The following is a 25,022-nucleotide window of genomic DNA, read 5'->3' as shown; positions in this document are numbered from 1 at the left end:
AATGACAGAAGGACGGCGGAAACGCCTTCAGTTGTCGAACAAAATCTGTATAAATATAACAAAAACTGAGAAACACTGTTAGCGTATTTACTACGAACAAAATTCTCGTGCAAAGCAGCAGAAATCGCTGCTACAAGGTCACTGAATGCTCAGCTTTTCTTCGTCATGCAATATACAAAGTGTTCTATAAAAAAAGATCCCACCTATTGAGATTACTACATCATGACCATTTCACTAACATACATCATCACTCACCTTATTAATTAACTTCCTTGCAGTAGGTCAAAGTAGTTGACCTGAGCTTTTTATTTTATTTTATTTTATGTTGTCGTATTGAATCGCCGGTATAGGTATTGTATTTCATTGTAAACACAACGATAAAATACATTCATACATTCAAAGCCTGAATCCAATTAAAAAGTTTAAAATTTAAATACTTCAAATACGGCACAAAGCTTGTTTAAGCCCTTTCCTCGTAACCAATTGGCCACAAAGGCACAATCTTTTCCACGAAAATCCTCTAACACCGCGTCCCACATAATAGCTCGCCACGCCAAAGATTTTACATGAAAACGAGGGTGCAGTTCAAATTCCCCACCCCCTCGAAGACTCTGATAATCAAATTCCCTCCTCCCCGGGACGGCGAAGGTGTCAAATGCCCGGGGTATGCCCGGGGGGGGGGGCATGTTGAAGCTTCGATTTGACCGATACATTAAGTTAAAAGTCATTTTCATTTTCCTTCACAAAATAACAGGACTTGCACAAAACTTACCAAGCCACAATCAACCCTTCTATCAAGCTCGAAAAAGTTGAACCTAAGGGATTTTTCCCTTTTGTAATTTAGCTTGCAGTTACACTTTGGTCAAATTACGTCGACAAAAGTGACGTAAGTGCTTCCAGAAATAGCTCCAAAAATGCAGCCAACCAGGAAAAATTTGAAAACTAATGAAGCAGATGAGGAGTCACATTAAATCTAAATATACAAATAATATTTCTCGAAAGAAATAACGAAAGGCTCGCAAACTAGAGCTCTTACAACAGATTCTGTAGACTGATGGAATCTTCCAGCGAGGAAGTTGGTCTTAGACTTCCTGTTTTTCTCCTTACACTGCCGGATATGCCTCTTGTGTGACCTTTAACAAGGCTTGCACTTTGTGTGTTATTTGAATTTATTGTTGCAGATGTACTATCATATACCCTACCCCTGAGACTTTCTTGACAACCGGACTGGCGACAAATTTCAGTGGTAGTATTACAAAAGATAGTTTTCCCTCAACTTCTCCCTATTTTCTACTGATTCGCTATATTTTTATCAAGGTACAACAGATTTCTGCTTTACATGAGATTGAGGCAGTTTACCAGTTTTATCCTCTACTAATCCCATGGAATCAAATTGCCTTCCCATCCCTTCCCCGCTGCTCCCAATCCCTTACCCCTTTTGTTAGCCTGTGAACAGGCTCTCTGTTTGGTACCTGCGAAAACATTCGTTTCTGTTCGCAGGCTATCTGTTTGGGGAAAGGGTGAAAAAATCGCGAGGAGAGGGAAAGGGTGAGAACCTAGCTATTTCAGGGAAAAAAAATATTTGTTTAAAACGTTTTTCAAATTTAATTGATGTTTTGGTGAATGCTTTCCGCCGTTTTACTACAACACTCTTATTTGTATTCATCCTCTATCTCGGACTGTTTTCCTTTATCGTATCCTTAAAATAAAGCCAATCGTAGCGCGTCAAGTGCTTGATGGCCGCTTAATAGAGGTGAGAACAATGGGACAACTCTTGTTAAAGAGGCAAAAAGGTGGCAGCGATTGCTTCTGATAGCGGTGGCCGCTCAATCGAGGTTTAATTTCCCATTATTTACTACCACAGTTCTTTGAGGGCATTGATTACTCATGATTACTGGCCGTTTATTAATGGGGGATGGCCGCTTAAAATGATTCAACTGTATAATAGAGGTGGCCACTCAATCGAGGTTTAATTCCCCATTCTTCACTACAATTATTTCGGGGCATTGATTACTGGCCGCTCAATGGAGGTTTAACTGTATACAGAGTGGGATGCTAATAATGCTTGCATAATAAATCAGTGAAAAGGCGGAGAGGAAATCCTACATGATCATGAAAAACCGAACCCTCTGCGATCTGAAGGATCATAGCCAACACGGTCTTATTAAAAGAGACTTACTTTGACAAAAGTTTCCTTTACATTAAAGAACCAAATGCATTTCTAGGGTAAAGAGACCTTGGAGTTCTAGTGTAACTTCAACTAATGCAATGCCTGTCTCGGTTATAAATTCCCTAGTAGTCTTGATCGGTTCGCTTCATTTGTCACGACGAAAAGGTCTACGAGGAAATGATATTTTGTAAGACAAGTTTAAGTATAAAAATCAATTGCCATTTTCCTTCGCAAAATAACCGGATTTTTACAAAACTTACCTAAAGCAACTATCAACCCTTCTACCAAGAAAAAGTTGCTTAGCGCAAAATGCCACGTTCGCCTCGCTTGGCTCATAAAGCGCCTGTTATGCAGGCTAGTGAAGGGGATGGGTTCTAGCGTTACGCTTTTTAAAGCTTTATACTGTTTTAAAGTATTGTTTGGTAGCCAGTAGTGCGCGCTTGCTCCACCATAAGCAGTTTCTCAGACTGATACATATAACCCCAAATTACTAAATGATTCCACTAGTTGTAATCAAATGTCGCCATCGCGGAAATACACCATTTTCTTTCACTCGGTACATCTTTAAAAAATTGAATGTCATTTGTATTATAAACGTGAAGGTTTTCATTCAGATAATGAAAAGCCCCATGGGGTCAGGCTCCCTATAGTGACGTATACGGGGAGAACGTCCTCTTCTATCTCGGACTATTTTCCTTTATCATATTTTTAAAATAAACCTAACCTTAGTTTGTTATGGCCGCTCAATAGAGGTAAGAAAAATAGGAATTCTCTTATTGGAACGGCACAAAGGTGGCCGCGATCGCTTAATAGAGGTAGCCGCTCGGGTGTTCTCTTTTCTACAATTATTTCGGGACTTTGATTACCCAACAACGGTTTCCTCCTAAATACATCCGAATCCTTTTTTAGGCTATCCAGAGTACTTTAAGATATCTAGAAATGCATTCTAAGGGGCACTATAAAATTTGTTCCTGTTCATGTCATCCTAGGGAAACTTTTGTCTTTACGAAATTACAAGGGCTTCAGTATTATTGTGCAAAAAAATTCTACTGCAATTTAACTTATTACGAAAGTGAGAATTTTTATGATTCCTCTCTCCATCACATTTTTGAATCCAAAAATTTTAGGTTTCCTTTTTGTACGAAAAATAGCCTAACCTGGGCAGTGAAATGTAAAGAATTAAACTTCAGAAAATCGTAGGGAAATAATTAGATAAGCTTCGAAAAGTGTACATGACTGGAAATCAGTCATCTAGAAATTTTTAACCGTCCTCAAGCAATAGAAAATTAAAGGCAGCATCTGCTTCTCCGAACAGATATTTTACAGAAAACATTCGTTGGGTGCCCCTGATTACTGGCCGCTTAATGGAGGATGGCTGCTTAATAGGTGGCCACTTAATGGAGGTTTAACTGTATACGTATACAGAGTGGGATGACAACCATGTATGCATAATAAATCAGTGAAAGGGCTAAGAGGAAATCCTACATGATGGGTACTATTGCGGAAAAATTCTTCTGCGATCTGAAAGATCATAGACAACACGGACAAACATACTTTGACGAAAGTTTAACCCTGGAGATTAAGAACCAAATGCATTTCTAAGGTAAAGGAACCTTGGAGTTTTAGTGTAGCTTCAGTTAATGCAATGCCTACCTTAGTTATTCTTGATCGGTTTCCTTGATTTGTCACGACGAAAGTGTCTGCAAGGAAATTGTACTTTATAAGACAAAATTAAGTTAAAAGTCAATTGCATTTTCCATCACAAAATTACAGAATTGCACAAAACTTACCAAGCTACAATCAACCCTTCTACCAAGCTCGACGGAAAAAGTTGAACCTAAGGGATTTTTCCCTTTTGTAATTTAGCTTTCAGTTTCACTTTGATCAAATTACGTCACCGAATTAACTTTGTAAGATTCCGACAAAGAGCTCTTAAAACAAATCAGGGGCACCCAACGGCTGTTTTCTGTAAAATATCTGTTCGGAGAAGCAAAAATTGCGTAGAATTTTCTATAACTTGAGGAAGACTAAGAATTTCTAGTTCCATTCATGTTTAGTTTGCACTGCTTATCTAATAAATTTCTTATCATTTTCTGAAGTTTAATTTTTTGCATTTCACTCCCCGGATTAAGCTTTTTTTTCACAGAAAATGGAAACCTAAAATTTTCGGATTCAAAAATGCGATTGAAAGAGGAATCAGAAAAATTCTCACCTTCGTAAAACTAATAAAATTGCCTCTAACATTTTCGGAAAAATATAATACTGAAGCCCTGGTAATTCCGAAAAGATTCAAGTTGCCCTAGGATGACCGAACAAATATCAACTAGCGCTGATAAGAATGTATGTCTAAAGATCTTAAAGTACTGCGGATAGCCTAAAAAGTGTTTTCAATGCATTTAGGAGAAAACCGTCGTTGGGTGCTCCTGACAAATTCTGTACATTTAGACTGATGAAATCTTAGTGAGAAAGTTGGTCTTAGACTTCCTGTTTTTCTCCTTACACTACCGGATATGCCTCTTGTGTGACCTTTAACAAGACTCCATTTTGTGTGTGATTTGAAGTAAAGTGGAATATTTATTGTCGCAGATGTGCTGTCATATACCCTACCCTGCCCTGAGACTTTCTTGACAACCGGACTGGTGACAAATTTCAGTGGTAATATTACAAAAGATAGTTTTCCCTGAACTTGATTTTCCTGACTGCTAACTAAGTGTGGTCGTTAGGAATCGATGGCGGATAATATATTGTTTTTGAATATTGAATATGTCCCTTGTAAGTTCGAAGTGTTTATTCGAAGTTTGGCTATTTAATAGGGATGTGACCGACGATAAAATAGCCATGATTGCTATGCGCTGGAGAATTTTCGGGGCATTGATTACTGATGATTACTGGCCGCTTAATGGAGGATAGTAGAGGTGGCCGCTCAATCTCCCATTCTTTACTACAATTATTTCGCGGCACTGATTTCTGGCCGCTTATAATTAATGGAGGATAGCTGCTTAATAGGTGGCCACTTAATGAAGGTTTAAATTTAATGTATACAGAGTGGGATGATAACCATGTATGCATAATAAATCAGTGAAAGGGCGGAAAGGAAATCCTACATGATCATGAAAAAACCCTCTGCGATCTGAAAGTTCATAGACAACACGGACAAACATACTTTGACAAAAGTTTAACCCTGAAGATTAAGAACCAATTGCATTTCTAAGATAAAGGAACCTTGGAGTTCTAGTGTAGCCTCAGCTCATGCAATGCCTACCTAAGTTATAAATTCCCAAGTAGTCTTGATCGGTTCGCTTGATTTGTCACGACGAAAGGGTCTGCAACGAAATTATACTTTTGTAAGACAAAATCAAGTTAAAACTCAATTGCAGTTTCATTCAGAAAATAACAGGACTTGTACAAAACTTACCAAGCCACAATCAACCCTTCTACCAAGCTCGAAAAAGTTGAACCTAAGGGATTTTTCTCTTCTGTAATTTAGCTTCTAGTTTCACTTTGATCAAATGACGTCGACAAAAGTGAGTCAGACGTAAGTGCTTCCAGAAATAGCTCCAAAAATGCAGCCAACCAGGGATACGAGAAGTCACATTAAATCCAATATACAAATAATATTTCTTTAAAGAAATAACAAAAGGCTCTCAAGCTAGAGCTCTTATAACCAATTCTGTAGACTGACGGAATCTTTCAGTGAGGACGTTAATCTTAGACTTCCTGTTTTTCTCCTTACACTGCCGGATATGCCTCTTGTGTGACCTTTAACAAGACTCGCTTTTTGTGTATGATTTGAAGTAAAATGGAATTTTTATGGTCGCAGATGTGCTGTCATATACTCTACCCCTGAGACTTTCTTGACAACCAGACTTGTGACAAATTTCAGTGGTAGTATTACGAAAGATAGTTTTCCCTCAACTCCTCCCAATTTTCTACTGATCCGCTATAATTTTATTAAGGCACTAATAAATTTCCGCATTACATGAGATCGAGGCAGTTTACCAGTTTTAATCCTGTACTAATCCCATGGAATCAAATTACCCTTCCCTCCCTTCCCCCCTTTCTCCCAATCCCTTGCCCCTTTTTGTTAGCCTTTGAGCAGGCTCTCCGTTTGGGGAAAGGGTGAAAAAAACCTCGTGATTTTTTCAGATCACACTTTCCCCAAACAGAGAGCCTGTCACAGGCTACCCTTTAGTCGCCTGCTACGCAGGCTAGATAAATTCTCGCTTTCCGTGCTCATCAGTAAACAAGGGAGGATCCTCTCTTGTCACTGTAAGCAAACAGCTCGGCTCGGAGTTTTTCTCCCCCCCCCGCGGGTGGGAACTTACTGATGGTTCTGTTTGATCAATATCGATATCTTAAACAACCGAAGAATATGTGTGACTGGGATGGGTTCTAGCGTTACTCTTTTAAGCTACTATAAAGTATTGTTTGGTGGCCAGTAACGCGCGCTGGCTCCACTGGGAGCAGTTCCTCAGATAAATGTAACCCCTAATTATTGAAGGATTCCACTAGTTGTAATCAAATGTCGCCATCGCCCAAATGCACCGTATTTTTAACATTCAGCGTAAGGAGGAAACAAAAAATCTGGTTTTGGTGCTGGCTGCAGTGCCAAGGGTCTGTGAAACATCTTACGAGCATCTCCTACAATGCTGGTAAAATCACGGTCCAATGTTTTCTTTCTGTTGAAGAATTTAAGCCCCAACCTCTCCCCCTCTAGGGATGTCTTTGTTTTCTTGGAGATTTGAAGTTTTCTGTGATCTGGCGGCAATTTAGTTCCCAGTCTCTTAACGGCCACCTCCCTACAACGGACTCAGAGAGGGGGTCCCCGCTTTAACCTCGTTCCCAGGGATTTTCCCTGAGAAAATGGGAGGGGTGGGGACTGCTTTACTTCAGTACCTTTACCTTTATTTGACTCTCTCTGTGTGTAGTCACTTCGATTGGGAGATTGCTGGGAAAAATTTATGTGTTCCTCACTCCCAGCAAGACTGATGGAAGAGTTCCAAGCCAGCAAGGTGTACCTACAACATGCAACCTGACTTACTGGGGAGTTTCCCAGCAGACGTATCTCCAGCAACTTCTGGCCGGTTTGGGTGAGGCCACAGGAGAAAATTCAGACCTTCAATGGGGGGTAGAGGGGAGGGGGCATAGAAACATGGGTGTGGCCAAAAAGCGAATTTATCCCTTCAGGGGGGTGGGGAAGTTTCTGGCAAAAAACTCATGCCAGATATTCTACACATCAAATCCCAACAGACACCCACAGTTATATTTTTCCAAGCAACACTTTTCATCTTTGGACATATCACTTCTTCCAAACTCCCATCCAGCAAAAATTGGCCTGAAGAACATATAATTTTTTAGAAACAGATTTATTGGGTGCCCCTGATGCATGTTATGGCTGTAAAAAATTCTGGAGCACGTGCTGGTTTTCTTATTTATTCATATTTTAAAGATAGTGTATTTACAGCAGTTATTTTTCCCTTTTCTCGGTTATTTTTGTTCTTTTTAAGGGAATCATTTGTTATGTAATCCCTTACAGTATTATTCACTGTCTGAAAAGTTGGTGGCGGCTTTGATTGTAATAAAGGCGGAGTGCGGGGGTTAAAACAATCAGAGCTGATAACAATAACAGAACAATGCGGCAATATATTTTTCCATTCCCCTGCTCATGTTCCTCTGAACATGTTTAACCATCCCACTAAAACTACACAAGTCAAAATGTTTCGATTTAATGTACTTACCACATTTTCTTGGACTTCACTTTCTTCGTCAGCTGTTGTCATAGCGCAAACTAGATATTCGCATCACCGGCCGCGTCACTTTTAAACGAATTTGACATTACATCTCCAATATTATTTTTACCTGCGAACGTCCTTGTTTGAAACGTGACTCGTTAGACGACGGACACAAAACTCCGTCGAAGTGGGAGGTACGAAAGGGTTTCCAAAACTACTCTGTCTTAACGTTAAGAATAGTATTCCTTTGAGTTACTCATCTCTCTCTGGTAAAACGACTGTTTCACCACTACACACGAATGGACCAATTTCCATATTTTAGAATTCAACCTCAAACAATTCGAGTCTCTTGGGAATAAGCATTTCTAAAGAATTTATTAAGTTAATTTCCCTTGAAAATGATGTACTATCCAGATTTTTTATGTCCTCACCCCCTCCCCCGACCCCCGCCCTTTCAAGACTTCTACAACTCGAGCTTAAAAGGAACAAATTGATGGAAACGCCCCTGATTGTCTTAGAAAACCAAAACTGTATATCGGTTGAGGACACGACGAACTAGGTTGTGAAGGGAGGGGTGACTTAGAGGGCCACACAGTAAGAAATAAGTCGTGAAGGGAGGGGTGACTGACAGGGCCACATAGTAAAAAATTACCAGAGATTAAGACATTTTGGCGAGCTGACAGCTAAATAAGAAGCTAACTAGCCGAGCTAACTAAACTGGAGAAACTTAGAGTGCGTTTCTTTATCAAAATCTAAGATCAAATAAAAAATCTGGATCATTAGAATTTTTCGTTAGGAAAAGAAACGATGTGTCCAAATTTGAAAACAGGGCAGTTTCATGTAAACACCAGTGTGGACGACGGGGAAGACTCTACAATGCTCTCTGGGAAAGGCCTTTTCCTGGGTACACTCGCTGGCTGGGAAAAAACGCGGAATGTTGAATACCCTTGAGACAACAATTGTACACAGAGCTTGGCTCCAATGTAGAAGTTTAATCCAAGACGTAACCAGGATGTAACCGAAGAAATTCATACAAAGCGCTTGTATATAAGCCTAAGCTAATGATGCGATACAGATTACATCATAACTCAACGATTCAAAATAACCGAATACAAAATCATTTTTGAACGACTATTGGTGGAAATGGAAGCTTGTAGTGAAACATTAATTACTTCCAAAAGTTTCTACAAGTAGATAACCGTTCGTCACAGGTTGATTATAGCTCGGAGGCTACTACCATGTACTACAATCATGACTCGACAAATAAGTTTACACTCAATAAATATCAACAGGTTGTTTACTGTTTAGAGAAGCTAGGACTAAAGAATAAAGAATTTCTACATTGGCTATTAATATTTTTATGAGCGAAAACAAAATAACTTAATAACAATACATTCTCTTTTCACATTCCTCCACCTTAAGTTTCAGCTGTCCTCAGCAGAGTGGAGAGAGAAAAAAAATGAAGTTAGAAAGATAATTGTCTTAAAGAGAAAAAACAAAAGCGCAGCGAATAAAACTGGAACCTTGTATTTTACGTGTAGTTTTGAATTTTTTTATATATTTGTTTTTCTGGTTTTTGAAATTTTGTATTTGATTTTGTGCCTGAACCGCGGCATAAACCGAACTAGCCGGAATATAGGGGCCTCGGGGGTCCAATTAACAAAGCAATAAAATTAGCTAATAAAATAGAGTACGCTAACTGGAATTTGTAGCGTTTGAGCAAAGGACACTTCAGGAGGTCAATTCATGTGGCTTCTTTTTTTTTTGCAAACTTGCGTAGAGCTATCCGTTCACGCGGTGTCACAACAGGGCTAAAGACGCCGTGAGATAGCACAGTTAAGACCAGATGTTGCTTTGAATGCGTATGACTAATTTAGTATAACCTTATCCTGTTGCTGGGGTTGTTTCAATTGCCCAACAAGGTCTCACAGGTTCTTACACTGTCCTAAGAAACCAAATCGTTTGTCTCCGAGTTCCTCGCTGCGTATCGATTGCCAACACGAAGATCTAAGTTGTGAAGGGGAGGGGTGACTGAGTTGGCCAAACAGTAAAAATTACCAGAGGTCGAGACCTTCTGGGGAGCTAAGCTCCACAGGTAAATAGCAAAGCTAACTAGTCGGGCCAAAAAACAGGAGAAACTTAATTAAGTAGTCGTATTTATACGCAGTTAAACAAATGAATAGTGCGGCAGGAAAAAGGGGTACAGTAAACGGCAGAGATACGACCAACTTGCAGATAAAAGGTGCCAACAATAGAAATAAGAAAACTTGATATTGAAACAAAACGCACGCGAACAAGCCTATGAAATAGCAGTCCTACGCATAACTAAAAGCGAGTAAATGTAAAACTACAAAATTAGTGATTTAACCCAGTAATTGAATAAGCAATTTGACTACAAAATTAGAATTGAGACCTTCGTAGACAGTAAGAGTAAAGTGATCAGCCAAAAGAATAAAATTTACAACTGTGTAACTATAATAAAAGCATCAAAAACTACATCATATTGTCAATAGACACGGCTAAAATGACTCTGTAAAATATGGTATAATAATGAAAATAAGAATTGACTACTGATTCCTGATGTCCTTCTCAGGTGACTACTGCATGAACAAGTTACTACCGAACAAGGTGTGCACACGAGTAGTCTTCTAAAACAATCTACGAAAAGTACACTTGATTTTCTCTTCGGGATAAGGAGTTCCTACGCGATGAACGCTCCACTTTGTATTTGTTACACAAAAAAAACTGAGTTCAGCTTCAGATAGGAACCGCTTCACTGCATTCGCTTCGTACCTATACAACAAAAACAACAAAAAGAAACGTTAGCAAGCTAGTAAAAGGAAAGGATAGTAATTTACGCCGGTGAGGTACAATATTCTAAATCTGTTAGAGCAAAGGATAATATTTACATTTAAACTGGTAACGTCATTCTACAAAGAGCCTTATTGTAGATTATTGATACTTTCATACCGTAAATCCTCTATGAAGCCACCCTATCTAATAAGCCCCTCCCCCTCAATTTCAGGGAAGAAAATTCTTTCCGTTTAAGCCCCCTCCCCCTATTCTTAAATAATAGACGTATGGTAGTTGTAATAATTAATCACGATTGTAACACCTCACGTGGACTGATCCCGTATGGTTTATTCACGTGCTGGAAGTTCAAATTTGTTTTTGATCTTCGGCTGCGCGACCTCCAACTTCATATGCTTCCGTTTTTCTACTTTAGCTTCGGTCTCTATTCGGAATAGAGAATCGATAGTCATACCGCTATCTTCGCTTAATTAAATAACCCCCTCTCTAATAACCCCCTCCCCCCCTAAACATGCTTGAAAGAAAAAAGTCCCCTGGGCGAGGGGCTTAATAGAGGATTTACGGTAGGTTCCTACCTTTCAGTCTGTGAGTATGACCTCTGTTACATCTTATAACCGACCAACCATCAAAAATACCAAAATCATTTTTCCACCCAAAGCACCATACCTGGAACCACTCCTAAGCGATCACCGTCCATTAGCGACCAGCAAATATTGGCATTTTAGGTGGTCCCTTAAGGCAGGTTCTACTGTAATGGAACGAATTTAAAAAGGGCCACCGACACTTAGTAATGTACAGAAATGTTCTTGTGTTTGACTGCATAAAATATCCTTAAGTCAGAGTCCTTTTTAACTGCTGCCGGACATGACCTGTGATTGGCAGCTTGATGTTAAGCGGCACCGGTTGAGTTAGTTGCCCTATAATATTTTTGTTTAAACACGTAATATGATCTCAGGTTTAAATACATCCCAAAATACCTTGCTATTTATTTGATGCCCTCAAACTCAAGCGTCATATCGTCACCAATGAGAACAAACGGCGCCCAGTACCTCACTGCACTAAAGCGGTCAGATTCTCTCATGGATTTCATGGCTTTATTCAGGGCCTCACTTGCACTTCGTCCATTGACTAGTTGTCGGTAGAAAAATTCCATGAACTTCATCGTAGCCTCGTCGTCAATCGCCCACAGGGACACCAGAACAGAACGAGCACCAGCACCCAAAAATGCCCGTGCGATGCCGACCACACCCTCAGATTTGACTTCTCCCCAAGCACTATGGCAACAACTAAGTACAACAAGTCTTGCCCTAATCTGCGCATCTAAAACATCTTTCATAGTTAAGAGATAGTCCTCCCTAGCTGGATTTACGGATGAACGCGTCGTGTTCGGGGCCAAGGCAATTTCTCCTGTTTCCATTTTACCGTGAGCAGCAATGTGCACCAAAGCAACCGAGGAGATACGTCTTAAAACTTCCTCTTTTGTTGCCAGCATTCCAACGAGAGGTACAGCTTGAAGTATTTCTCCAATCATCTGCACTTCCCTCTTGGCCCAAATTAACTGATCAAGCGGCTTTCCTTCATAAACCACCTTCTGTACCCACGGATCGCTGACAAGAAGAGCGCCAGTCTTGCTATGCCAATCTGCTGGACAATTTTGGATTAATCGCAGACTGGAAAGTGAGGGAAGCAGACGAATTCTACACGTTTCGCAGAGGTACTTTGATTTTAAGTCAATGAAAGCAGCATAAGGCGCCAAACACAGAGGTCCTTCTGGAACAATCACAACCTCATCGCCCTGGAGTAAGTCTCTTATAGGGTCTATAACAACGTTGTAAAATGTTTGCAATGACTTTGTCTCCAAATATGAAGGATGAGTTTTTGGCTTACTTGATCTTTCTTCTGCTAACTTCTTATTGCTTGAATTACTTAATGAACGATCTTCACAATTAACATCAGCTCTTACACCTATTTCTTTATGTGTAGCCTCCAATAGAGACTGGAAATAAGTTGTGACGGAGATATCAATCTCAGTTCTTCTAGTTTTGATTTCATTTCCTTTCTCGTTCACCCAGAGAACTATTCCTCTCTTGTTGATACCTATGAAAGCTATGTTTGATGGTAAGTAACTAGCAAAGTCACTTGGTCTTGCAGAAAGTGTTCCTATTTCTGAGCGTAACCCTTTAAGGCCATACTTGAACTCCAGAAGATCATTCAAAGCTCCTGCACGTCCTTGATCAGCAGTTAAAAGTGCCTCGATGACTTTACCTTCCTTAAAAAGCAGCTCCCACAGCCTTAAATTAATCTGATCATACGTACTTTTAAGGGTAATCTTCCATTCGTCGTTAGATATGAGATTTCTCCTAATGTGGTCGAAGGCTATTACACTGTTCTTATAACACTGAACGGCTTTCTGGAAATCTCCAAGACTGTGATAGGCGTTGCCAAGATTACCGTACGCTTTTCCTTCTCCTGCCCTGTCTCCCACTTCTTTCGAAATTTTGAGGTGTCGTTCATGGTACTCCATGGCTTTCTGGAAATCTCCAAGACTGTTATAGGCGTTGCCAAGATTACCGTACGCACTTCCTTCTCCTGCCCTGTCTCCCACTTCTTTCGAAATTTTGAGATGTCGTTCATTGTACTCTATGGATTTCTGGAACTCTCCGCGACTGTAATAGGCGTTGCCAAGATTACCGTACGCTCTTCCTTTTCCTGCCCTGTTTCCAACTTCTTTCGAAATTTTGAGGTTTCGTTCATGGTACTCCATGGCTTTCTGGAAATCTCCGCGACTGTAATAGGCGTTGCCAAGACTACCGTACGCTCTTCCTTCTCCTGCCCTGTCTCCAACTTCTTTCGAAATTTTGAGATGTCGTTCATTGTACTCTATGGATTTCTGGAACTCTCCGCGACTGTAATAGGCGTTGCCAAGATTACCGTACGCTCTTCCTTCTCCTGCCCTGTTCCCCACTTCTTTCGAAATCTTGAGGTGTCGTTCATGGTACTCTATGGCTTTCTGGGAATCTCCAAGACAGTGATAGGCGTTGCCAAGATTACAGTACGCTTTTCCTTCTCTTGCCCTGTCTCCAACTTCTTTCGAAATTTTGAGGTCTCGTTCATGGTACGCTATGGCTTTCTGGAAATCTCCAAGATTTCTATAGGCGTTGCCAAGATTACCGTACGCTCTTCCTTCTCCTGCCCTGTCTCCCACTTCTTTCGAAATTTTGAGGTGTCGTTCATGGTACTCTATGGCTTTCTGGAAATATCCAAGACTGTGATAGGCGTTGCCAAGATTACCGTACGCTCTTCCTTCTCCTGCCCTGTCTCCCACTTCTTTCGAAATTTTGAGGTTTCGTTCAAGGTACTCTATGGCTTTCTGGAAATCTCCAAGGCTGTCATAGGCGTTGCCAAGATTACCGTACGCTCTTCCTTCTCCTGCACTGTCTCCCACTTCTTTCGAAATTTTGAGGTGTCGTTCATGGTACTCTATGGCTTTCCGGAAATCTCCAAGACTGTGATAGGCGTTGCCAAGATTACCGTACGCGCTTCCTTCTCCTGCCCTGTCTCCCACTTCTTTCGAAATTTTGAGGTTTCGTTCATGGTACTCTATGGCTTTCTGGAAATCTCCAAGGCTGTCATAGGCGTTGCCAAGATTACCGTACGCTTTTCCTTTTCCTGCCCTGTCTCCCACTTCTTTCGAAATTTTGAGGTGTCGTTCAAGGTACTCTATGGCTTTCTGGAAATCTCCCAGATTGTAATAGGCGATGCCAAGATTACAGTACGCTATTCCTTCTCCTGCCCTGTCTCCCACTTCTTTCGAAATTTTGAGGTGTTGTTCATGGTACTCTCTGGCTTTCTGGAAATCTCCAAGGCTGTCATAGGCGTTGCCAAGATTACCGTACGCTCTTCCTTCTCCTGCCCTGTCTCCCACTTCTTTCGAAATTTTGAGGTGTCGTTCATGGTACTCTATGGCTTTCCGGAAATCTCCGCGACTGTAATAGGCGATGCCTAGGGCGTGCTGGAAATCTTTAAAGTTGACAAAGGGGTCGCTAGTATTACCATTAATAGCTGTGGTTGTCATAGTTTTTTTTTCCTGGCTTTGCTATTTCAGCTCAGCCACATATTGTGGTTTCTTTTTTCTGCTGATGCCATCAGTCTCTTTGCCTACGATAATGAAGAGGGTCTGAAAAGTAAAATTAAAAGCTGGAGTAAAAACTTATTTATTAGCTCCTTTACTATTTGTTTTTTTCTATCACAGTCGCATTCGATTTGCATCAAAAAGGGATGCTTATACGTGTTTTTCATCGTTGTATAATATGACTTGATGGACTGGGGTCTTCTCTAACAAAAGAAAATATTACTATTCGTTTGGTGATAATGATCGAAATTAAAAAAACAACAACAACAAAGAAACAGATTTACCATTGTTTAAACATGGTGTATATATAGAGGATATTATATGGCCGCGCGGAGATGGCAAAATTCTCTTCGAGTGTTGAATAATATTTCACTCGTTCGCGCATATTTTTTTCAACACGAGAAGAGAAATTTCGTATCTCCAAGCGACCATGTAATGTTCTATTTATTATAAAAACACCAATGAAACAGCAACCATTTTACTTAAATAGGTTTTGGTCTCAAAGGTGCAGTTTATTATGAAGCTATAGCAACGATGACATTTTCATATGTAAAGATAATATGTTATTTTCACATGTGAAGATATAAAGTTTTCGCGCGAAAGCTCACTTGGTATTTCATTGGTGTTTATATAATAAAAATTGTCTCTCTTCTCATTATACATTCATCTACCTTCCACTGAAAAAATAAATTTGTTGTCAACAAACTACAAACCGGGCCAGCGGAAACATTTCAGAAAATTCAAATTTGGGAAAGTGAACTTATTTCTTAGGGTTAACATCTCTGGGTAGCGGAATACAAGTGTTTAGCAACTGAAAAGAAAACCTGTTTCTTTACCACCAAACACTGAGAAAGTTACAGCTTGTGGGGTTTCAAAAAACTGTAGTAGTTCCACAGCTGGTTCCAGCTCAAGTCCAACTCGGTGTAAAAACCTAGGGAGTTTTCCTTTTTTCCCTCCTATTCTCTTAAGTAGATCTATAAGTAGGATGAGCATGATCGTCCGAGGGCTGACGTAGTACTAAATAGGACTGTTGCATTGACATTGACTGACGCGCGGTAATCATCTGCTGCAGAGTCAAAGTGAGTTGTATTACGTCAGTTGATGGTACAGTCGAACCTCCATGTGAGACCACCTCCCATAAGAGACCGCCAATCCAAAACTCATGCACCAAAACTTTCCCAGTCAAAGCCTTACAGTTGGAACCTCTAGTAAACGACCACCTCTTGTAAGCGACCGCGACCACTTTTTGGGCCGGAAAGTTTAATGATTTTCCATTGTTTTTAAGCTCTAGTAAGCGACCAAACTCTACCACTTGATGCATTCTCTGATCCCTAGTTTGCTGTGTGCACTATGCTACTTAGAATATACGGCATGTACGAAGAACTTTAGAAACAACATTGAACTCAGTACACATGGCGTAACTTAGAAATTGCGCACAATAAATTATCTTCCATAAAGTGCCCGGACCTCTTCTGGGAAGAGGCCCCCTGTGGTTCGACTCTTGTAAGCGACCGGGGTAAGCGACCACTAAGTCTTTGCATTTTGGGTGCTCGCTTACGGGAGGTTCGACTGTATTAAAGTTCAAGTTTATGGTAGCATAAACTGTTGTTAATAAACCTGAGAATGATGCCCTATGAAAGCACACTTAGGACATACTAGCAACAATCATGTCTCTGTTCTTATGTCACACAACGTGCAACATTTGTGTAGGTTTTTGTACTAAGTAATGGTAGATACTAGTTCAAAGTACAAGAAAGGACAATGAACACTAACTAGTTGTTTGATTACAATGTACCCTTCTTCTTTGGCAAAGTCCACTGTAATGTAGCATGATATATTACTAGACTCTACAAAGGTTCCATTCATATTATCACATGCTTATCATGCTCATGTGCTCCTTTTTTTTTGCGGTACACTGTCCTTTCCCAGTCAGTTCTCTTAGAGCTTCGGTTCATTCACAACAGCGTTTTTTCCCTCCCACCCACCCTTTGGTCTGCATGGAACCTTTGTTTAGGTCTTCGATTATTCCTTATGTTCCCTATTTATATCTCAAATCAAATCAAAACTGTATTTCACTTTAAATTCCAAAAGATAGCATCAACTAATGCTCATATCTCCGAAGGTATAGCAAAAACAAATAGAATATAAATGACACAGGTAATTAGAATAAAGGAATACTATATATTATGTACAAGTTTAAGATAAGGTAGAAACAAGAAAATTATCATATACATTTGTGTCTACAGTAACTAGTGATAATTAAAACAAATTACAAAGGAGCAGCATTTATTTATAATGTATTATTAATGCTCTTAATTTTTGGATTTAAAAACATCTAGTGATTCAGCAGTCTAAGTACCTCTGGGAGCATAGCAGTATTTAGCACGACCAGAACGTATTTTAAGCAGTTTATTATTTTATTCCCCTATATATATATGTATCCTTAAGATTAATCATTTATATTATGGTGTTATACTCGCATAGGTCTCATTCCGTCGATAGGTTCCAGGAATGTGAATCTGCTGATTGGCTTCCAAATAAAAGGAGTGGCAGGGAAGTGCAACCCCTGGCTGCACTTTACCCCACAGTAAGGCTTAGCCCTTGGAGACAGGTCCGGAAAAATATCCACTCCAGGGTGTGGACCCCCGGTCCCACCTGATCTGTACTCCACCCAGGAGGGCCACCCCTCCTGGTTCCCCTTAGTTCCTGTACTGGGGGATATGGGCCTCACCCCCCGGAGACTGATCAGGACTCCTGTCCAGGGTGGCTACCCCCGGTACCACTCGATCTTGTCTCCCCCCAGGAGGGCTTCTCTCCTGGTCCCCTTATCCCTAGATTTAGCGCTTCCCTGCCACCAGAATTTTGCCCATTACCCTTCGTGTGTTCTCTGTGTGGTACCCGACATAGAGCATTTTATGCAAAAAGCACTGCCAATTGGAAGAGTTTATTAACTCTGGTTATTGATCTGATTGGACAATTTCGCGATGCTATTGGTCGTCTGTCAGTTAAGTAGTGATTTTAATATTGGCTATGAAGAGTCGTAATGTCATTGGACAGTTGACTTTCCATCCGTCTATACTGTCACAGTTAAACAGTCGTTTATGTTAGTCAAATTGTCGGTTGTCCAGTCATTCTCTCGTAATTAGTTTTGCTTGAGTCCGTCAATAAAGTCGTTTGTACGGTACCGACAACTGTTGACTACGATTCAATGACGTTTGTTCTCAGTTAAAAACCAGCTTTCTAAAGTGGGTCGTTGATAGTAGTCTGAGAATACCTAATACATGTCGCAGCGTCCCAGTCGATTTGATCGATGTTTCGTTTGTAAATGGTGATCAGTAATGTGATTGTTGACGTCACCATTTCTCGTCGCTCGTTTGTGTTCGATCAGTCGCGTGCTAAGGTTTCTGCCGGTTTCACCAATGTAAGTAGCCTGACAGCCGCAGCATTTGATCTTTAATACTGCTCCTTGTCTGTCCTCCGGTTTGTCTTTGTCCTTGACATTAGTGTGCAACACGTATATTGTAAGGTTTGTTGTAGTATACGCGCGATAGTTTCAGAGGTGCCTCTGAAACTATCGCACGTATACTATACCAAAAAGAGTGATAAATAGTTTGAATAAAGCGATTTTAAAAATCATCCACGTTTCTTTGTCCGGAAATAAGACCATTTGTCCGGAAATGGGTAGCCCGCGAACAGCAGATGTATTTCCGGTCGTCGCTTGTGGGAAATGGGACGAGTAAAATTGGTTTTTGACGGCACTAATTTCTTTTACGTGATAAAATTTACGTCATTATCTCTATAGCAACGAATTATTAAAGGAACAGTATCCCGTTACTGCGCATGCACCAAACTTTGATTTTTGGACAGGATGTCCCGAAATCAAAAGATGCGAGGAGACTGTGATAGGCGTTGCCAAGATTACCATACGCTTTTCCTTCTCCTGCCCTGTCTCCCACTTCTTTCGAAATTTTGAGGTGTCGTTCATGGTACTCTATGGCTTTCTGAAAATACCCAAGTTTGCTGTAGGCGATGCCAAGATTACCGTACGCTCCTCCTTCTCTTGCCCTGTCTCCCACTTCTTTCGAAATTTTGAGGTCTCGTTCATGATACTCTATGGCCTTCTGGAAATCTCCAAGACGAAAATAGGCGTTGCCAAGATTACAGTACGCTCTTCCTTCTCCTGCCATGTCTCCCACCTCTTTCGAAATTTTGAGGTGTCGTTCATGGTAATCTATGGCTTTCTGAAAATATCCAAGATTTCTGTAGGCGATGCCAAGATTACAGTACGCTGTTCCTTCGCCTGCCCTGTCTCCCACTTCTTTCGAAATTTTGAGGTGTCGTTCATGGTACTCTATGGCTTTCTGGAAATCTCCAAGGCTGTAATAGGCGTTGCCAAGATTACCGTACGCTCCTCCTTCTCCTGCCCTGTCTCCCACTTCTTTCGAAATTTTGAGGTGTCGTTCATGGTACTCTATGGCTTTCTGAAAATATCCAAGATTTCTGTAGGCGATGCCAAGATTACAATACGCTCTTCCTTCTCCTGCCATGTCTCCCACTTCTTTCGAAATTTTGAGGTCTCGTTCATGGTACTCTATGGCTTTCCGGAAATCTCCCAGACTGTAATAGGCGATGCCTAGGGCGTGCTGGAAATCTTTAAAGTTGACAAAGGGTTCGCCGATATTACCATTAATAGCTGTGGTTGTCATTTTTTTTTTTTTTTTGCTTGCTTTGCTATTTCAGCTTAGCCGCATATTGTGGTTTCTCTTTCCTGCTGATAGCATCAGTCTCTTTATGTACGATAACGAAGCCGAGGATCTGAAAAGTAAAATTAAAAGCTGGAGTAAAAGCTTATTTATTAGCTCTTTTACTACTCGTTTTTGTATATCACAGTCGCATTTGATTTGCCTCAAAAAGGGATCCTTCTACTGGTTTTTTCGTTGTATATTATGACTTGATGGACTGGGGTCTTCTCTAATAATGATCGAAATTTAAAAAAAAAAACAAACAAACAAACAAACAAAGAAACAGTTTTACCATTGTTAAAACATGGTGTATATATATATGATATTAGTATATACTAAAACAGTGGATAGTGTTTTTCGGGCGCTCTGATTGGCTACTCAATCAGTGAATATCCTGCACTATTTACTGATTCACCTCCAGTTCCTCCGAGCGAGCGACGTCAAACTCGCGTAGGTTGCGAGCAAAATGCTTTCCCGGTTTGCTGCCGTAACAAACTAAGAAATTTCACAACTAATCAAGCAAGCTATTTCCGAAATACATTTTTAAATACAAACAGAATTCACAACTTCTTTTGAAGAAACTTCCCCGCAAGAGCTAAACAAACGCCTGCAAAGTTTTACTTGTCGCTAAGAAAAAGCGACGACCGCGGCCGTTCGGTCATCGCGCGCCAAAATTGTAATCGTTGGCAACAGTAAATGAGTTAAAAATCATCATTTTGTGCTCAATTATCTCACTGTTTTAGTATAAACTAAAACAATTATTCACCTGAGTGTCGGTAGCTAGTAGTGGATATTTACCTCGCCGCTTCGCGGCCTCGATAAATATCCAATACTAGCCACCTCTACTTCGGTGAATAATTGTTATTTATATGGCCGCGCGGAGATAGGAAAATTCTCTTCTCGTGTTGAAAAATATTATGAAGAAGAGAAATTTCGTAACTCCAAGCAACCATGTATTGTTCTATTTATTATATAAACACCAATGAAATACCAAACCATTTTACTTAAATAGTTTTTTGGTCTCAAAGGTGCGGTTTATTATGAAGCCATAGCAACGGTGACATTTACAGATGTGAAGATAACATGTTATTTTCACATGTGAAGATATCAAATTTTCGCGCGAAAGCTCACTTGGTATTTCATTGGCGTTTATATAATAAAAATTGTCTGTCTACTCATTGTACATTCATCTACCTTCATCTGAAAAAATAAATCCGTTGTCAACAAACTACAAACCGGGCCAGCGGAAACATCCGTTCAGAAAACTCAAATTTGGGAAAGTGAACTTATTTCTAAGGGTTAACATCTCTGGGTAGCGGAATACAAGTGTTTAGCAACTGAAAAGAAAACCTCAGTTCTTTACCACCAAAACACTGAGAAAGTTACAGTTATTTTAAGGTGGCTGAACACAGTTTTGGCAGTTTGTGAGTATATGACATCTGGCAAATCATGGCAAGAGAAGGGTTGCAGCTCAAAAGCTGAAACTTGGCAAGTGAAGAATATACTGAAGAAAGGTTTTGATTGACAGGCAGAATTTGTCATTTTCGTAGTTTCCATGGCAACATGAACGGTTGAATACAACTTTAAAATTTCACTTTCGCTCAGTTTACATAAAATTTACTCATTAGATTTTCGTATAAACTTGGACACAGCTTACTATAATTAATCATTACCATTTGAAACTTATTTGCCCAAATTTTTAGATAATCAATAATATAATAGTACTGTAATTATCAAATGTGTCACAAAAATCGTCTGTTCAACTTCCATTTTAAAGTTCTCATTATTTAAAATACGATAAAAGTAAAAATTCTGCCAAATATCACAAAATTTTAAATTTTAGTAGAAGGTGCGGTTTATTATGAAGCCATAGCAACGGTGACATTTTCACATGTGAAGATAACATGTTATTTTCACATGTGAGATATCAAGTTTTCGCGCGAAAGCTCACTTGGTATTTCATTGGTGTTTATATAATAAAAATTGTCTATCTACTAATTATGCATTCATCTACCTTCCACTGAAAAAATAAATTTGTTGTCAACAAACTACAAACCGGGCCAGCGGAAACATTTCAGAAAATTCAAATTTGGGAAAGTGAACTTATTTCTAAGGGTTAACATCTCTGGGTAGCGGAATACAAGTGTTTAGCAACTGAAAAGAAAACCTGTTTCTTTACCACCAAAACACTGAGAAAGTTACAGGTATTTTAAACTTGTGGGTTTTCAAAAAAACTATAATAATTCCACAACTGGTTCCAGCTCAAGTCCAACTCGGTGTAAAAACTTGAGGAGTTTTCCCTTTTTCCCTCCTATTTTCTAACGTAGATCTATAAGTAGGATGAGCATGATCGTTCGAGGGCTGACGTAGTACTAAATGGGACTGTTGCATTGACATTAACTGACGCGCGGTAATCATCTGCAGAGTCAAAGTGAGTTGTATTACGTCAGTTGATGGTACAGTCGAACCTCCATGTGGGACCACCTCCCATAACAGACCGCCAATCCAAAACTCATGCACCAAAACTTTCCCAGTCAAAGCCTTACAGTTGGAACCTCTAGTAAACTACCACCTCTTGTAAGCGACCGCGACTACTTTTTGGGCCTGAAAGTTTAATGATTTTCCATTGTTTTTAAGCTCTAGTAAGCCACCAAACTCGACCACTTGACGCATTCTCTGATCCCTAGTTCGCTGTGTGCACTATGCTACTTAGAATATACGACATGTGCGAAGAACTTTAGAAACAACATTGAACTCAGTACACATGGCGTAACTTAGAAATTGCATACAATAAATTATCTTCCATAAAGTAGATGTGCCCAGGCCACTTCTCGGAAGAGTCCCCCTGTGGTTAGATTCTTGTAAGCGACCACTTAGTCTTTGCATTTTGGGTGCTCGCTTACGGTAGGTTCGACTGTATTAAACTCTGGTTATTGATCTGATTGGAGAATTAAGTCGCGATGTTATTGGTCGTCTGTCAGTTAAGCAGTGATTTTAATATTGGCTATGAAGACTCGTAATGTCATTGGACAGTTGACTTTCCATCCGCCTATATTGTCACAGTTAAACAGTCGTTTATGTTAGTCAAATTGTCGGTTGTCCAGTCATTCTCTCGTAATTAGTTTTGCTTGAGTCCGTCAATAAAGTCGTTTGTACGGTACCGGCAACTGTTGACTACGCTTCAATGACGTTTGTTCTCAGTTAGTAAACCAGTTTTCTAAAGTGGGTCGTTGATAGTAGTCTGAGAATACCTAATACATGTCGCAGCGTCCCAGTCGATTTGATGTTTCGTCTGTAAATGGTGATCAGCGATGTAATTGTTGACGTCACCATTTCTCGTCGCTCGTTTGTGTTCGGTCAGTCGCTAAGGTTGCGTGCTAAGGTTTCTGCCGGTTTCACCAATGTAAGTAGCCTGGCAGTCGCAGCATTTGATCTTTAATACTGCTTCCTGTCTGTCCTCCGGTTTGTCTTTGTCCTTGACATTAGTGTGCAACACGTATATTGTAAGGTTGTAGTATACGTGCGATACTTTCAGAGGTGCCTCTGATGTACGGTTTGGTCGACATATGTCGTACATCAGAGGCACCTCTGAAACTATCGCATGCCGGTATACTTCAAAAAACAGTGATAAATAGTTTGAATAAAGCGATTTTAAAAATCATCCACGTTTCTTTGTCCGGAAATAGACGAAATAAGACCACTTGTCCGGAAATGGGTAGCCTGCGAAGAGCAGACGTATTTCCGGTCGTCGCTTCTCTCCCGGAAACACGTCTGCTGTTCGCAGGCTAGGAAATGGGGCGAGTAAATTAGTTTTCGACGGCAATAATTTCTTTTAGGTGACAAAATTTACGGCATTATCTCTATAGCAACGAATTATTAATCTGGCGCATGCTCAACGGAAATCCCAAGCGGCTTGTTGCAGAGGTTTCTCACGGGGCATAAACAAACCAAATGTGCGACACACAAGCCACACAAATGACTTCGTAAACGCTAAAAGCCATGCAAGAGAGAAATCTCTGCTCGTAGGGTAGTCACAGTAAGGTGAAAACATAATCACTGAAATAGAAAATCAGATTACATGTAGCAATGTCATTAAAGACGCAGTTCATGAGAATTATTAAAGTGATCATGACTTATGATTATTGCAGTGAATATGCGGGCCTTCATTATCAAGCACTGAATCCATGTAAAAAGTACAAATTTTTATCACTTATGCAAGTGTTTAAAGAAACAAAAAACTCGTGCAAGAGTGAGTTTGTATGAAATGTCCACAAACAAGGTGATCCGTTTCTCCATTGGTCTCCATTCTAAACATGGATGAGCTTGTTGAGACAGTGCATGACAGAGCCATAGATTTTGAAATTCCCAGACTGACAGTCAATGTAGACTTTCCCTGTAATACATGCATGAATTTATCGTGAATGTAAAGTGCAGAATGGATTGATCTTTTGGGAAACTCTTTTAATAATTATCTGCTTACATGTCGTTTAATTTCTTGAAACAATCTTCTTCTGCCAATGGAACAGTTAAATTTTACCTGACTCATACTGAAATTCCCTGACTTGCCATAATATACACGGCAGAAGGAAAGATTAAAAATCATTTGATACGCTAGCGAAGCGTAATGAACCAGTTTAATATTGAAGTCGATTGGAAATTCACTCGTCCACTCACTCCAAAGCTCGCGTGCTCTAAACCTGTGACTGTGGACAGGTTTCAGACAAATAGTACGCTGATTTATTCTCACGGACTTTCATGCAATTGTAGTCTGCGAGCAGCCACTATTTTTCTTCAGATTTCGGGAGGGGAGTGCACTTGCGCGCGAACGGCGAAGCCGCGAAACGGGAAAAACGAGGGCGCGGCAGCCTGAGATCTCCAGTCTCGCACCTTCAGTCACGAGCTTGGTCATTTGAGTGTCTCGCGCGTTTCGCTCGAGGGACTAAGAAAAAAGAGGGACTGCTCGTAGTCTGTCTAATACAATTGAACCAAATTTTAAGCTTAGAACAATAAACCGATCCTTACGGCAGGGAGAGTGTTAGAAAAAATAAATAAAGAAAACAAAAACAAAGTGTTGAATTATATTCTAATACAATTGTAGCTTGATAGACACACTTTTTTTCATCCACGTGTCGTGTTGCGTTACATGCACAGTTATTTGACACTGTTAATGGCAAATATCAAAAATCGAAAGAAACTACAACTGATTCAAACTATTTGAAATGTCATACCGTAAAATTCCGAAAATAAGCCCCGGGGCTTATATTTTTCAAAGGCCCCTTTTGAGGGGCTTATATCCACGGAAGGAAATCGATTGGGCTAGTCTTGTAGCTAGAAGTAAATTTACCGTTTTTGCTTTGTTTTACCACAGGCAGCCCAAGCGCACTAATTGTGGGTTCAGGCTTCAGAGGTCATTTGGTCGGAATATACTAGAATTA

At 40.1% G+C, this 25,022-nt stretch overlaps 1 protein-coding gene across 2 annotated transcripts in view; it reads right to left on the bottom strand.

Annotated features, from left to right (window-relative positions):
- Positions 1–25,022, bottom strand: part of LOC140923194 (uncharacterized) — a 162,755-nt gene that overhangs the window by 109,200 nt on the left and 28,533 nt on the right. Inside the window, exons 3-4 of one of the 2 annotated variants that reach the window (XM_073373270.1) lie at positions 11,691–14,890; positions 8,880–10,695 (exon numbers count right to left, since the gene is read on the bottom strand). The exons of the other annotated variant lie outside the window; for it this stretch is intronic. Of the exons in view, the coding sequence (XP_073229371.1) occupies positions 11,699–14,788 (3,090 nt within the window). The 5' untranslated portion in view covers positions 14,789–14,890 and the 3' untranslated portion in view covers positions 8,880–10,695; positions 11,691–11,698. Of the gene's footprint in view, positions 1–8,879; positions 10,696–11,690; positions 14,891–25,022 lie in introns of those variants that run through there. 2 annotated transcript variants of the gene reach the window in all.

The sequence above is a fragment of the Porites lutea genome, chromosome 13 (assembly GCF_958299795.1).
Source record: "Porites lutea chromosome 13, jaPorLute2.1, whole genome shotgun sequence".
In the NCBI taxonomy this organism is placed as follows: Eukaryota; Metazoa; Cnidaria; class Anthozoa; order Scleractinia; family Poritidae; genus Porites; species Porites lutea.
Note: the sequence above shows the minus strand (reverse complement) of the source record. Positions and strands in the feature narration are given on the sequence as shown.